The sequence below is a fragment of the Atheta coriaria genome, unplaced genomic scaffold, assembly GCF_025399875.1.
Source record: "Atheta coriaria isolate IRGN ID8LTWV9N9 unplaced genomic scaffold, Caltech_Dcor_3.1 hic_scaffold_6_pilon, whole genome shotgun sequence".
Classification (NCBI taxonomy): Eukaryota; Metazoa; Arthropoda; class Insecta; order Coleoptera; family Staphylinidae; genus Dalotia; species Dalotia coriaria.
In genome coordinates, this window is record NW_027045448.1 from 11,978,369 (window position 1) to 11,992,995 (window position 14,627).

General features: G+C 41.0%; 2 protein-coding genes and 1 long non-coding RNA gene across 13 annotated transcripts in view; 1 reads left to right on the forward strand and 2 right to left on the reverse strand.

The window, feature by feature from the left end:
• Positions 1–6,598: 6,598 nt before the first annotated feature.
• LOC135793645 (uncharacterized) lies at positions 6,599–7,467 on the reverse strand. Its single transcript, XR_010548675.1, has 2 exons — positions 6,754–7,467; positions 6,599–6,700 (listed from the first exon to the last, which is right to left on the reverse strand). It is a non-coding gene; the product is annotated as an uncharacterized lncRNA (long non-coding RNA).
• A 609-nt stretch (positions 7,468–8,076) lies between these two features.
• GCS2alpha (glucosidase 2 subunit alpha) lies at positions 8,077–11,606 on the forward strand. The gene is made up of 6 exons (XM_065306089.1): positions 8,077–8,228; positions 8,558–9,089; positions 9,151–9,416; positions 9,479–10,295; positions 10,360–11,341; positions 11,409–11,606. The coding sequence occupies exons 1-6, from the start codon at positions 8,212–8,214 to the stop codon at positions 11,513–11,515; spliced, it is 2,721 nt and encodes a 906-aa protein (XP_065162161.1). The 5' UTR covers positions 8,077–8,211; the 3' UTR covers positions 11,516–11,606.
• A 68-nt stretch (positions 11,607–11,674) lies between these two features.
• Positions 11,675–14,627, reverse strand: part of Sh (Potassium voltage-gated channel protein Shaker) — a 72,944-nt gene continuing 69,991 nt past the window's right edge. For all 11 annotated transcript variants that reach the window (XM_065306091.1, XM_065306090.1, XM_065306094.1 and 8 more), the window contains one exon: positions 11,675–14,603. The gene's annotated coding sequence lies outside the window, so the exon portion shown is untranslated. The remainder of the gene's footprint in view (positions 14,604–14,627) is intronic.

The following is a 14,627-nucleotide window of genomic DNA, read 5'->3' on the forward strand; positions in this document are numbered from 1 at the left end:
TATCGAAGCACCCGTTTAAGGCAGGCGGTATTTTAATTTCGGAGTAGCGGCAGCGGCGCAGGTAAAAGAATAGCGTGGATATATTCGTTTTTCATTTCGACCGCTTGCCTAGTTGTTAAATAGATAGTAAATTATCTCAATTAGATAATTAGAGGCCGGGGCGTAAAATGCGCTAAAAAGAAAGAAATAAAACCCTTTTTGACGTGATTCACTTCACTAAAACTTTTGTTGTGTGCGAAACAGTGGAAAAATATTTGTGCGCGTTGTTTTCGTGATTAAATTCTAGAGTCGTTGGCGACTGCGCCGTTCTTGTTCTTGTTGTGTCTGGTGTGATGATGACACGAAGTGTATCTTTTTTAATATTTATCGCCGCTGAGACGCACAGGCGCACATGAGCGAACCCACTTCGACACCTGCGCGCTTTGCGCACGTTTTGCTCGTCGCCCCGTAATGGCAGTGATTTGTGCTCGCGTCGAGCAATCTTCGCGTGTGCATTGCGCGGCGACAAACGGCGCGCAGGTGTTAAGTCGGAATTGGAATGCCAATGCGCGAGTTGATTATATTCTCGAGTAGAAAAATGTTAAAAAGTTAATTTTGCGGCCGAGCCATAGAGTTAAGAGATTATTAATGCGAGCGAATAAACGATCATTAATCTCAGCCACACAAAACTCACATAGAAATCGTAAACTTTTAAATTTTAAATTTTATTTTCCACCATTTTGTTTCTGATAAAATTCTTATCTTTATACTTATTTTTTTTTATTATTAACTGATAATATAATACTTAATTCATAGTTCAATTTATTTAATCTGTATTGTGATTGGTTGAAAAGTAAAAAACATCTCTATAAGCACAAATTATCGGTAATTTCGATATAAAAACTTGCTTACAATTGATTGGTTGAAAAAAGGAACGTTATCGCACTAATCGAATAATTGTCTGGCTTATTTACGAGCAATTTTTCATCCATTAAGTTTAATTTTTTTTCTTTTTGCTTTCATCCAGCGCTTTTAAACTTGGATTTCATCTTCCACTCTACCTCTATTACTATTCAATAGGATCAAGACTGTAAACGTGTAAACTTTTAGCGTGTAGTACACGACTCCGTATTATACTCGACTTCGACTTCGATCAAATCGGCTAATCGTAAATAACGATTGCATTAAATAATGCTGGCATTAGAGCGCGGCGCGGCGCGCCAGCACAACAAAACGGCGCACTAATGGCAACTAATGGCGCACACCTGCACACACTTCAGACAAGAACTTCGAACTTCTAACGCCATAGCACCACAGAGATGCGCGCAGCGTCAAGAGTCTAAAGAACCGTAAAGATTGACGACGACGACGGACGACGATGATGATACATGCGGCACGGATTACGATTACGCGATCATAAAAATTATGAATCCACGTGTGCGACGTACCTGCGTCTATTTCATATCGCTTCAATAAAGAAGTAATCAACCAGCGGCTTTAGAATCCTTTGTAAAACCTTTCAAACGCAAAAAAAACATGAAAAATTCTTCAACGTAGGTAAATTAAGTAAAATTTTCAAACACGCAATGACTACAACAATATATTGATGTGAAATATTTTTTGTTTCTTTTATACTGTCTGCTTTAATGATAATAATTGCAGGTACGGTACAAACAAACGAAAACAAAGAAGTTGAAGCTAATTGCAGTTTGGGAACATCCAAACTTCTAATTGTGCTGTAGGGCACCATGAAGATCACGATGAAGCTGTGTGTGGTCTCACAATTTTGTCTTTATTGTTAAGACTCTCACATAACTCCAACAGTACTCCAGCTGCAATAACAATTAGACGCGAACCTTTTGTGCAACTTTTTGCACGTGGTTCTTAATTAATGTTAAGCAGAAACATTAAAACTTCAAGTCATAAAGTCGTAATTTTAGAACGTTGATAATTTAATAACACATAATAATATAGTTTTTGTTTAGCACGAACGTTATTCCTGGCATTATTTACATTATTAACGCTTTCGATGAGCACAAGCAAAGAGAAAAAAATTAAGTGCTTTGGTTATTAATTTAAACAAGTTGGAAATCACACAAGTTTTACATTAGCGCTGGCTGAGTTTTAACCACAAATGCTAATTGAAAATAAATAAATAGCGGATATTGAAGCGGTTCGGGCGAATGTAGGTGAATTGTGTGATGTTTAGCACTCGCTACACTCGTCTAGGATATTTCGAAACACGCGTTGCGTCGGTGAGCGCCGAGCAAAAAGGGGCCCTGCTTTTATAATTAGCAAAGGTCGCGGAAAAGCGCCGCGAGGTGTGCAGGTGTGCGCAGAGTGAACGCGAGGGCGCCCATCTGCATTCCTTTTTGCGGCGGACTCAATCTTGATATTATCCGAACAAGACAAGACAAGACAAGACAAGACAAAGCTTTGCTTTATTACCTATAATATTTAACAACTTAAATATTTAGTAATAATACCACGCTAATTAGTTAGTTTCTTGTTATGTACATTTGGTAATTCTTCGTTGGCGAATGCGTTGGTAGAAAATGTTATCGAAGTTTGAACAAAATGCATTGGTTTGCTTCGGTTCCTATTATGGAGCTACGGAATTAAGAAGCCTTCTGCGAAGCGCACCGCCACCATGGCAACTGAAAGGACACACGCATAACAGGTAGTTAAATCAGTAATAATTATTAAACGTCGAAAATTGTGGTGGGCAGTTTAGCCGGTCGAGTCTTTTAAAGGCTCGCCATAAAAGGACAACGCCGGCTCTTGAGGCTCGCTCACATCTCGTTATTGCCTCAATTTCGAAGGCGCGCTGTGTGCAGTTGTGCACCACGGTCATAAACCTTCTCGATGACGTTTCGATGCGTTTTTCGCCTGCGAGCAAATTCAGGAGTATTTCTTTAAAACTTTTAACGCACCTCTGGGGTTTCGAATTGCCCGCGTATGTAATTGCTACTTTTGTTTTCCGGGCGTAGCGCTTGTTTCGGCCGCAATTAACTGCCACTTGTGCAAAGCACAGGAACGGTATGCCCGAAAGCGACGATGAGAAATTAACATATTATTTCCAATTATATTCCTACGGTATAGCCGCTCGAATGGCTTCTGTTTCTCTTCGCCGAGCGGGTTGAAAATGAATGAAGCAAAAATGAATGAAATCAATTATCCTGTATTTTTAGGCAACACATTACACAGTTTATTGTTTTTCACATGCCCGATTTAAGTTATTTCGAGTTTTTTCCTCGCTCCCAGACACCTCCAGCTGTTACCGAAATACATTAACTGGTAAAAATGGCCAACAGCTGATTTCAATATATTTCTTAATTATATTTATACGCTATTTGCGTGAAAGCGAAGGCTGCGCATTGCGTACGCTTGCGAAACAAAAGGACTTTGCATTCGGATAGGATGAACCACAATAACAACAAATAAAAACCAACACAGTGTGTGCATCTTTCGTTTCGGACGCTGCGCGCTATTTGGCAGGCGACACCGATTTTTTTCACGCTTTTACCATCTGTTTATTTGAGCGTGAGCGCAGATTCCTTCGAAAAATGCGCGGATCGCAGCGTGTGAGACAAATTACTCGCCGCTTGCATGCACTTGGCGCTTGTCGTCAGATAACTTTGTAAACCGCAAAACACTTTCGCTTAAAACCCGACTAAAACGTTGTTTGATATCAAAGGTGTTAATTGATGGCCTAAGAAGCAAAAAAATTAAACACATATTCAATTTATCGGACTGGTTATGACAGGTTCACAATTCACACATGTTACGGGGTTTTATCTTCAGCAGTTAAAGACCTGTGCATTGGATATAATCGGTGCAGGCGTTTGGGGCGTATCGAAGGGTGGGTTTCGTAATGCTGAGAATAAACAGCTTTGTTCGACGTTCTGGATCATTTAAACGGGGTGGTCGTGGTTGTGGTCCCCAAAAAGCGTAAATATTAGACCAAAACACACCCTTTATCTCATATCTCAGCATCGTTAAGATTATCAGATTGAAATTGATACCTTAAATATTTTACACTTAAGATAAATATAAAATAAATTTAAAAAAATTCTCTATGCTTACAGTTTTAAATTAAGGCATTAATTTAATTATCTCAACCTCGAGAGAATTTTAATTTAAAAATTGAAAAATATTAATTACCCATAAATTGAAATCTCTGTACAGGTTAATACGCAGTGGAAGGTATTATGAAGACATCAGGTACATTTACATAACTCGTACTTAGTCGTACCTACCACCGCACACGATGCCGACGCAAGTGCGCGAAACGTTTCTTTATCATTTACATGCATAAACGAGCGTATGATGCGTGCGGGCTATCAATAATTAATTGAGTTGCACATACCTGCGCATGCTTGACATTGCGCTACCAAACATTAATGGTGCGTATGTGCGTGTGGTCCAGATGTGCGCCGAGCGACGTCGTGAAACAATGACCGCCACTCATTTTTGTTTTGAGGCATGGTCATTAATAAGGCGCAAGTGGCCCTTCTTTGGTAATATGTTAATTATTACCTTATCGGGTGGGCCTATCGTTTAAGCATGCGCTGATTAAGCCATCGATATGATATTCCGTGTGGTCCTCAACTGAATCTCAAGGATCACCGGATTAAAACGACAAGCAATTATTTATGATTTCGTTTTGTGACTTATTTTTTCATCGAAATTGATTCCTGTTTAGTGTTGTGAGGTGGGCGTGGTGGCGTTGCAGAAATTTATCGGTAATTGTAAAGTGCATCCTCATGGGAACCCGCAACAACGTGTAACTGGAAACTTCGAGTAGAAACTGCCCTATTATGTAGGTAAAGGATGCAAGATGTGTATGTGTATTGGTATGGGTTGTTTGTAGGTGTTTTCGTTATATTAAAGTGCATCCAACAGGTAGAATCGGATTTACCGCATTCCCCGACAAGCGGTCGCCACAACCAAACACATCGCGCGTCCTTTTTCCACTTGTAGCTATGCCGGATGGTTTTGGGGCCTTTAAAAGTGTGCGGCAGTGTGGCTGAACCCATACGGAGTCACGCCGGCATGGTCAGGTGGATTTATTGTGCGTGTTTGAAATTTAAAGCCCTAAAAGTTCTCACTCATTCATTGCGCGGCCCAAACTCGTCCTATGCAATGCCCGATTTTACAATATTGTTTACACCTGAGACTTCAAAGTGGTTTTTAGTGCTCTTTAAAGCATTTTAGATCAGTTTTTAGCGGGTGTGACGATGGCTGCCTGGCGAAATTATCGTTTTTGTGGGTTTCTGTCGGCGCAACGCACTGAAAGAGGAATCAATAGATTTTGGCGTATAATAGGCATCAATGTGTGCGAGACCCAAAGGAAAAAATAAAGAAGGGAGCCGTTTTTTTTTGTTTGGTTTGAGAACAAGATTAGATGCGAATTGGGTTTTTATTTGGAAATATTTGCTCAACAAAGCGTCTAAAAGGTGTATTGAGAGCTCATAACATTAGAAATCAGATAAAATATTTCACTTTAAATTTTAAATGTCTTGTTGTCACTGGAAGTGCTTAGTTATAGTTGAAATCGTGAGATAAAAAGTGATTTGAAATTAAAATCAGCGGCGTTTGTGTGATTTCCACTGCGATTGCATGTTAGTTAGCGGATTGTCTTTGGTACCCGTGGGTGGTACGCGCACACGTGGGAAACTGGCCCGGGCTTCGCCTTTTCTTCGATCGTTCGTCGCCGGCCGGCGTTGTACACCTGAGTATGCGGTGCACCGGAGAGCCCGACGCACCGGCGCCACCGACTGACCTTCGAAACTCTACACGGCGAGCATTTATCGCGTACGTGGCGTGATATGATGTTCATTTTTCACTGAAGGAACTTTTGGTCACTCAGCATCCTCCATGCAACTCCCTAACTACTGCTAGACTAATGGAGAATTGAGGCCACTTGATGCACGTGCAACAATATTTGCCGCACATGGCTGTCAATGAATGTGGATGCAATGTGTCTTTATGAAAACCACGTGGACGGCCGAGTTTAGCTGCAAAAACAAACACTAGCGCGATAAAAATAGCAATGTGCAACAGTTCCGCACAAGAAGCCGCGCGAGCGCGCGAATCTGTATCTGGATCTGCATCTGAATGTGAATCGTTAAGTTGATGATGACAAACCGACTTGAGCGGAGTGTGCGCGCGCTGATCTTATTCGAGCGTCGTGAATTCATGCGGCTTGACGGCTCGCTTTACTCGGAAATTGGTGTGCACGTGCATCTCTTAAACTTTTCTCATCGCCCGTCGCCGATCGGGCTGCGAGGAGCGACCGCGCGCTTGCTCATCGTCATCACCATATAGCAAATCCAGCCGGAGAGGTTTTTGTGCTTTCGGCTTACGCCGCGCCGGCCCCGAAGAAGCAAAACAGCGCGAGGCGCACACCTGCATACTTTCGTCGTTTCGTACTGTGCCAGTTTGTATAATGCCATATAACTACGCCGCTTCGAGAGCGTATAAAACTTTGTGTGCATACAAAGAGAAAGAGAACCCGCACACCTGAGCAACATTCCACCGCATCTTCTTAGGTTACAAGCATCGGCATCAGCAAAAACGAGCAATAATAACCAAAACCAACATCGTGCCAAACTCGTCCCCATCAAAATATTTATTTCATTTTAGATTTAAGCTCAAATTAGTAGTTGTCATCGATACCAAGCGAAGCAGCACCATTTGTTAGTGGTATTCTTCTCGTCTGCAAAGTCCTCAGATTAAATAAACCAAACAAATCGCACAAATCAAGTTAACCTGCGGGAGATTCAAATAGACTTCACCAAAACTCCTGATTCGCTTGTCGTGGAGCAAGGCTTTCGCAGTGTCAATAATAACAGACGCCTTGCGTGGTCCATTATAATCTTCTGGAGTAGGATTCTCGGGTTTGAACAGCTTCACCGTAGGGTATCCACGGATTTGATACACTTGCGCAAGGTGATCATTGTGGACTCCGTCAATACGTCCCACTTTAATATTGGTGCCCTCCAGCGCGTTCCCAACTTGTTCGTACTCCGGTGCGAATTCCTTGCAGTAAGGACACGTTGGCGAGTAGAACTCCATGATCCACAATTTATTACTGTTCTTCACCATCGCGTCGAAGTTCTGTGTTGTTATTTCGTTCACGTTGCTTGCATTCGCGCTAATAATTATAATTATTGTGAAAAAAATAGGTTTCATCCACATCCACATGTTGGATAATGTTGATGATACTGTATAAGACTGTAAATGTAAAGGTCGTGTTTGTAAACTGATTACAGTGAGTGACTGTGTCACCTTTTATTAGTCTCTGTCATGATTGTCATTGCTCATTACTTTGTTGAGTTGTTGGCGCTATTGTTACGGCTACTATGGGTACAGACACATTAGAAGTACGAAGAATTGAAGAAACTTAGTCAACAGAGAAGAATGTTTGAGTTGCGCTGCTGGGACCATTGTGATGTTGAGACCTGCGAGGCGTTGCTATTGTAATTGAGTAATGTTTGACGTTTCGCGCTTGCATACCGACCGCAGCGTAATGCGTAATGTTTGTCGGCATTAATAATACATGACGCCGGGGCGCAATGCGCGACTGCGCCGAGCGTGTTATAACAGAAGCTAATTGGCATGCTAAATGTGCTTCGGTCAGGTAATGCGACTGGCGCCTGCTAGGCGCGGACGGAACAATGCGGTTCGTCTGGACGTGACAAATTTTTCTTTTTGCTGATTACCGTCTTCTCTTTCAGCGATTCGGTTTCCTACGGTAAACTATACCGATTTAGTTTCCTAATGTTATTATAATGCTTTTGCTTGTATTCTAATATTACAAAAATAAACAAAAGTATAAATAAATATATTATCACTTAATTATAAAGACTACAAACAACCAATTACATTATATTATTTTTCATTTTAGTAAAGGTACCGTCATTTTAAAAGTAACCAGTTTAGAATTACCATTGGAGACCGTGCTTAAAATGGCTGAAACGGTCCCACGTGCGACATCTACTCCAACCGGTTTATAACCAGCGTTCGAGAAGCTACAAGCTAGAAATCGGTACTCATGTGGGGGAGCAGCAAATGCTATCGTAATATAGACGGCGTTATACCAGAGGTCGTCTCCCATTCTCCTTTACCCACGTCAGTGCATAAAATATCCTCATTTACGCACTGTGTATATCCGTCAGTGCGACATTGTGCATTGGTGCCCGGTCCACCTGTGCTGTCAGTGACAAAATGGCACTAGTGATAAGGTAAGCATCAAGTTTTCCATAGTTAATGTGATTTTACTAACGTAATATAAAATTCTAATGTCAAAATCCTAATCGGAATTAATTTATTCACATATTATAACGTTTGTTACATACATTTTTCCATACTTTCGGTTATGAACAACAGAATCACCGGCATTAATCATGTCATGTTATCATTTGTGTTTTTTTTATTATATACATCAGCAGATTATATTGTTTCTCATGCGATTATTGCTCGTCTTGATAATATTGATTATATATTACTCATCTAGTGTTATTTATGCATTATGTGCATGTTTAAATTACCTATATTCAAACATTTCTTGCAGGTTATTCCTTCTGGGAATCCTAGTCAGTGTGATAACGTCTGTAGATAGGAACAACTTCAAAACATGTGAACAAAGCAGTTTTTGCCGACGTTTGAGAAAGATCGAGCCGGGTCATTCGAAATTCGAATTGGATCTGGATACACTCACGGTGACAGAAAATGGTCTTGATGTTACTTTGAAGAACATTGAGGATGATGCCAGTTTTAAACTTACATTGACGGCGTTGGCCGATGATCGATTCCATCTGTTTGCCGATGAAATCAATGGCTTACATAAGCGTCACCGTGTTGAGGGAATCATTGAGAATGCTCCACAAGTGGGTAAACTCACTGTTCAGACCAGAAATAAGCAAATGGTGGTTGTTCAAAGTGGTGAAAACAAAGCCACATTGACTGCTTCACCATTTACTATTGAGTTTGCTAGGAAGGATAAAGTGGTAGCGGTTATCAATGCCAGGGGATTGTTCATGATGGAGCATTTCAGGAGGAAGCCTGCTGATGAACCAGTTCCTGAAGATGCTCCAGCCAAAACAGTAAGAACACACATTTAATCATTTAAATACTTTATTTTATTTACAATTTGCTATATTAAAGCCTGAAGACCCTGGTAGTTGGGAAGAAAATTTCAAATCTCACCATGACAGCAAACCTCGTGGCCCTGAAGCCCTCGGCATGGATATTTCATTCCCGGGAGCACAGAGAGCCTATGGTATTCCCGAACATGCAGATTCTTTGGCTTTGAGGACTACTGGACCAGGCGGATTAGATCCTTATCGTCTCTACAACTTGGATGTGTTTGAATATGAAGTAGATTCTACTATGGCTATCTACGGATCTGTTCCGGTTCTCTATGCTCATGGGTAACATAATTATTAATATTTTATTATGCATTATATTTATTTGTAATAACTTTTGATAATAGTGAGGATAACACTGTTGGTGTTTATTGGCAAAACGCTGCCGAAACTTGGGTGGACGTGGTCAACTCAAAAGATGGCGACGTTGTTTCATCCATTGTTAAACTGGTCTCCGGTTCGAAGACTGAAGAAAAAGTAGATGTTCATTTCATGAGCGAGAGTGGCGTCCTTGATCTCTACATCCTCATGGGACCTACCCCGTCAGCAGCAGTTAAACAATACGCTTCTTTAACCGGTGTCGCACCATTACCGCAATTATTCTCCTTGGGCTACCATCAATGTCGTTGGAATTACAATGATGAGGAAGATGTTCGTTCAGTGGTAGAGAAATTAGATGAAAATGACTTCCCTGTGGATGTTGTGTGGTTAGATATTGAGTACACAGAAGGCAAAAAGTACTTTACCTGGGATAACATTAAGTTTGGGCATCCAGAAGCTATGCAGCACAACTTAACCGCTACCGGTCGTAAACTAGTGGGCATTATTGATCCACATGTTAAACGTGAATCAGGATATTTCTTGCATGAAGACTGTTTGAATAACGATTACTATGTGAAGACTAAGGATGGTAATGTGTATGAAGGCTGGTGCTGGCCTGGTTCTAGTAGTTATCCCGACTTTTTCGACCCGAAAGTCTTTAATTACTACGCCAATTTGTACTCTCTGGAAAACTTCAAAGGATCTACTGATCAAATGTACATCTGGAACGATATGAACGAACCATCGGTGTTTAATGGTCCTGAGATCACTATGCCTAAGGATTTGTTGCATTATGGTGGATGGGAACATCGTCATGTGCATAATCTCTACGGCATTTATTATGTAAGTCTTTTTTAGAGTTTAAATGCAAAAATACCTAATTCATATTTTTGTTATTTGTTGACAGTCGATGATCACATTCAAAGGTCTCCTCGCAAGGAACGCCAACAAACGACCTTTCCAATTGACCCGCGCGCATTATGCTGGAAGTCAACGATATACTGCAATGTGGACTGGAGATAACGCTGCTGAATGGTCTCACCTTGCTGCCAGTTACCCAATGTGCTTGTCGGAAGCCATCGCAGGTATTAGTTTCTGCGGTGCTGACATTGGCGGTTTCTTCAACAATCCCGACCCGGAATTGCTTACTCGTTGGTACCAGGCTGCAATCTGGCTGCCATTCTTCCGCCAACATGCTCATATTGACACAAAACGCCGGGAACCTTACCTTTATTCAACTGAAATCCAAGCTAGAATCCGTTCAGCTCTAAAACTCCGTTATGCTCACTTACCGCTCTGGTACACAGAGTTCTATGAGCATGAACGCAGCGGTGAACCTGTCATTCGTCCTCTGTACTATTCATATCCTAAAGACAAAGAAGTAGTTGACATAGACAATCAGGTATTACTTGGAACCTCGGTTTTGGCGCAAGTTGTCTCTGAAGCAGGAGCAAGCAGCGCACAAGTCTACCTGCCTCCCAATGAGATTTGGTATGACATATTAGACTTCAAGGCATACCAAGGTAATGGCCATATTACGGTCCCTGTTAACGCGGACAAAATTCCCGCTTTCTACCGTGGTGGATCTATTGTTCCGAGGATGGATCGTCCACGTAGAGCATCTACGCTTATGCATGATGATCCCTACACACTATACGTAAACTTGGATGGTAATAAATCCGCCAAAGGAACACTTTACATCGATGATTACGAAAGCTACGGGTACAGGAAGAAGAAATATTTATACGTACAGTTTATATATGCTAGCAACAAGTTGACTGCGACCAAGATTGATAAAGATGCTGACTATCCCACATTGTCGTGGTTGGAGAGGGTTGTAGTGCTTGGAGCACCGAAAGGTTTTACCAGTGCTGTTCTTACCACCAAAGGTTTGTATTGATATCATTACGTGCTTCTTTTTGACTTCAAAATAATTAAAATTGATTTTGTTTTTAGCTGGTGATACAAAGTTGCCAGTAAGTTATGATGCCGAAGGAAGAAGTTTGACGGTGCGAAAACCTGGCGTCAGTATGAGGGAGGAGTTCACTATTACTTTACACTGAAGTTAGAACTACACTAATTAAATCTTTTTTATTGTTTGCTAGGAGAACTTGCAAAACTAGCGAGTGAGAAATAAATGTTTTACCCTATCAACGATGTGTCGTTTGGCTTGATTATTGCAGATCCTAGAATTCGGTCGGGGTAATAAAATGGCGGTCATGTTGAAATAGGAATGTCGTATATTAATCAACATTTATAAAATATTTTAAATTGTAACAAACATGACTAGATTCGTACTGATTCACAAATAAATGACAATGAGCGGCGTCGGACGCGCATGTGGGTATTTATTTTTTATTTCCTTTTTGTGTATTTTATTATACTTTTTACGTTTTTGTAGAATTTTTGTTTCAATGTTTTTTGTTTGGATTTAGTTTTTGGTGTGTGTTTTTTTTATGTGGTGGTGGCGGCGGCGGCCTCGCGCTCGTTTCGGATCGCAAGCGCGGGCGGGCGCGCGGTAGAGGCCGGATCCTCCGCACTCCGCCGCACTGCGTATGCGCGCGAGGCCGCCCTCTGCGGCGAAAACGAAACAACAATTTTATCATCAATTTATTATGCTTTTTTTTCCTCATTCATCTTATTATTTGTTTTTGCATTTTTTCATCTTTAAATTTAATTATCCGTAACATTAAATTGCAGGTGGTGGTCGCACCCGTGTGCGCGCACTGCGTCGGACTGAGAGGCGGCCATCTTGAATCAACAAGATGGCCGCTTCGTCGGTGGTGGCGGTGGTCGCGCATTACAAAAACGAAAACAGAATTCGGTGTTTATGTTTTTTCATTGTTTTCTCCATTTTCGCTATATGTTCGCATTTTATTACTTTATCTTTTAAATTCATTTTAAATTTATTTATCTTTCTAATAATTTATTGGTTTTTTCTGGTGTGTTACGTTTCCATATTTTCATTCTCGTTTTTATTCACAATTAAAAACTACTATTGAAAACTTATCCCATACGTTTTTTTTTATTAATCTTTGCGTTTTTTTCTCATTTGCGTTAAGATTTAAGGTAAGTAAACGTTTTTTGTAACTTCTGAAGTTTAATAGCTTTTTCATTTTGCGTTTCATTTTAATTAATTAATTAATTAATCGATAAATGGCTGCGATGCTGCTTGCTGCGTTATTTTTGGGATATTCACTTTTCCGATTCTTTTTGTTTTTGATTATTGATTATCTACACAGTAATGATTAATTTAATTTTTGTTTAACATTGCTCGCACGAAGTTGTTGTTAATTTTACGTTGCTGGTACGTAAGGTGGTAGCATTTTCGGGGATCGCTGCTGCTTCTTCTGCATTTTATTTTTACTTGTTTTTTTTGTTCTTGTTAAAGGGGCGTGGATTTTGCGTAGATACAAGTTGTCATTTGTTGTACAATTAATCATCAACTTTCGTCAGCATTCGTGTGTGTCAAATAATCCGTTTCTTGGAACTGTTGATGTTTGTTCGAAAACTGGTAGTGAATGTGATATATTGCGAAGGGGTCGCGGGCCGGCCGGCGACCCGGGGGCGGCTGGAAGCGGATAGGGCGCGCGCCGCCCGCACGCTCTTGTTGAAAATCGAGATTTAAGAGGGTGGCAATGGTGTTCGACGGGAGGAACAAGGGAGATTGGGTGGTGGCGCGATGGGGGTGGATATGTAACGAGGGCTAAAGCTAATCCAACCCTAATTATAATTTTTACTCTTCCGTTTTTTGGTATTAATATAATATTATTTTTGTTTTTTTTGCTTGTTCGTTTCGTAAACGTACGTAATAATTCAAAGGTAAAAGGTAAAGGTAAAGATTTCTTTAGGTAATCTGTCAATCTTGTCATATCGTGTGTGTTGTTTTTACGTAACTTGCTGTTTTTTGGTTTGAAATTTTCTTACTTAGAAGCTTCACACAGCCCGATTATACAACAAGCACTTAAAACAGTGCCGACTAAAAGAGTTCGGGGTGAGCACTACTACGAGATACGGTACGGCGGCAATTATAATTAGTTTTACGCGGAGAAACAGGGGGCCATCTTAATTCCTGGTGGGGGCGCTGGCTTCCATCTGCCCGACGTGCTCGCCGGGGCTGCTGGTTCGGTTTAAAACGAGGATATACTGTATGGGGTTTGCTAGTTTTTTTTTCTTTGCATTGTTTAGATAACGTCGGCGGCAAGCAAGGGGTGACGACGACGCGAGCCCCCCGCGGTTCCGTGTCAAATGTCTTTGTTTTAGATTCCCATGTGCGCGGCGCGCGCATCGGGGGCGCATATCGCACACAAACTCATCCGTCTTCTTCATCGTCTTCGTCATCGTTTTCATGTTTAAATTATTTGCGTTAATTATTATTTAGAAATATCAAAGTCCATTTTGTTTGTGGTTTTTGTTTGTTTGTTTGTTTAGCGTACGTTATAATGTATAATATATAATTATGGATTAAGTTATCTTCGTTAGTCATCCATAATGTAATGTGAGTAGATCCTAGCAGGACTGCTACACACGCGGGTAGTGTATCCGATTGTGACGTCTCGCTAGCGCCCTTCATCCTGATATTTCTTCGTTGAGACGCGCTGCACATTCACACTGCTTTCGTCGCGCGTGTCCCACGCATCCTGGTCGTGTTAACGTTCTTCCGTTTCTCGTTTGATTTGTTCTTGTTGTTTTATTTTTGTTGAAATCGTACGTAATCTTCGTTATATCGTGTTTTGTTTAATAAATTTTAATTAGTTTATATTTTATATGTATATATGCATTTTTCTTTGTATATTATATTAACTAAGAGTTTTAGTTTTTGTTTGCTTCTTCGTCGTCGCTTTCGCTGCTAGTTCACTTCTTCGCTTCTCGTTCGACTTCCTCTTCGTGCTTTGATGGTTTTTCGCGCATCGATCGATGCGTGCGTGTTTTGGTTGAATTTGTGTTTAAATTTTAGCTTATTCTGTTTGTTGCTTTATATGCTTCTTTTTGTTTTATTTTTTGGCAGGATAACTCACCCGAAAACAACCGAGATACAAAAGTACCGAATCGGAGGCGGAGGCAGTTCAGATAGGGTCCGGAGCACTGCGCGCACACACTGTGACGGGGACGGCGGGGCGCGGAGCAGCCGTGGGCGCAGCGCATCCGTCACTAAAAACAAAAACCGGAAAATAC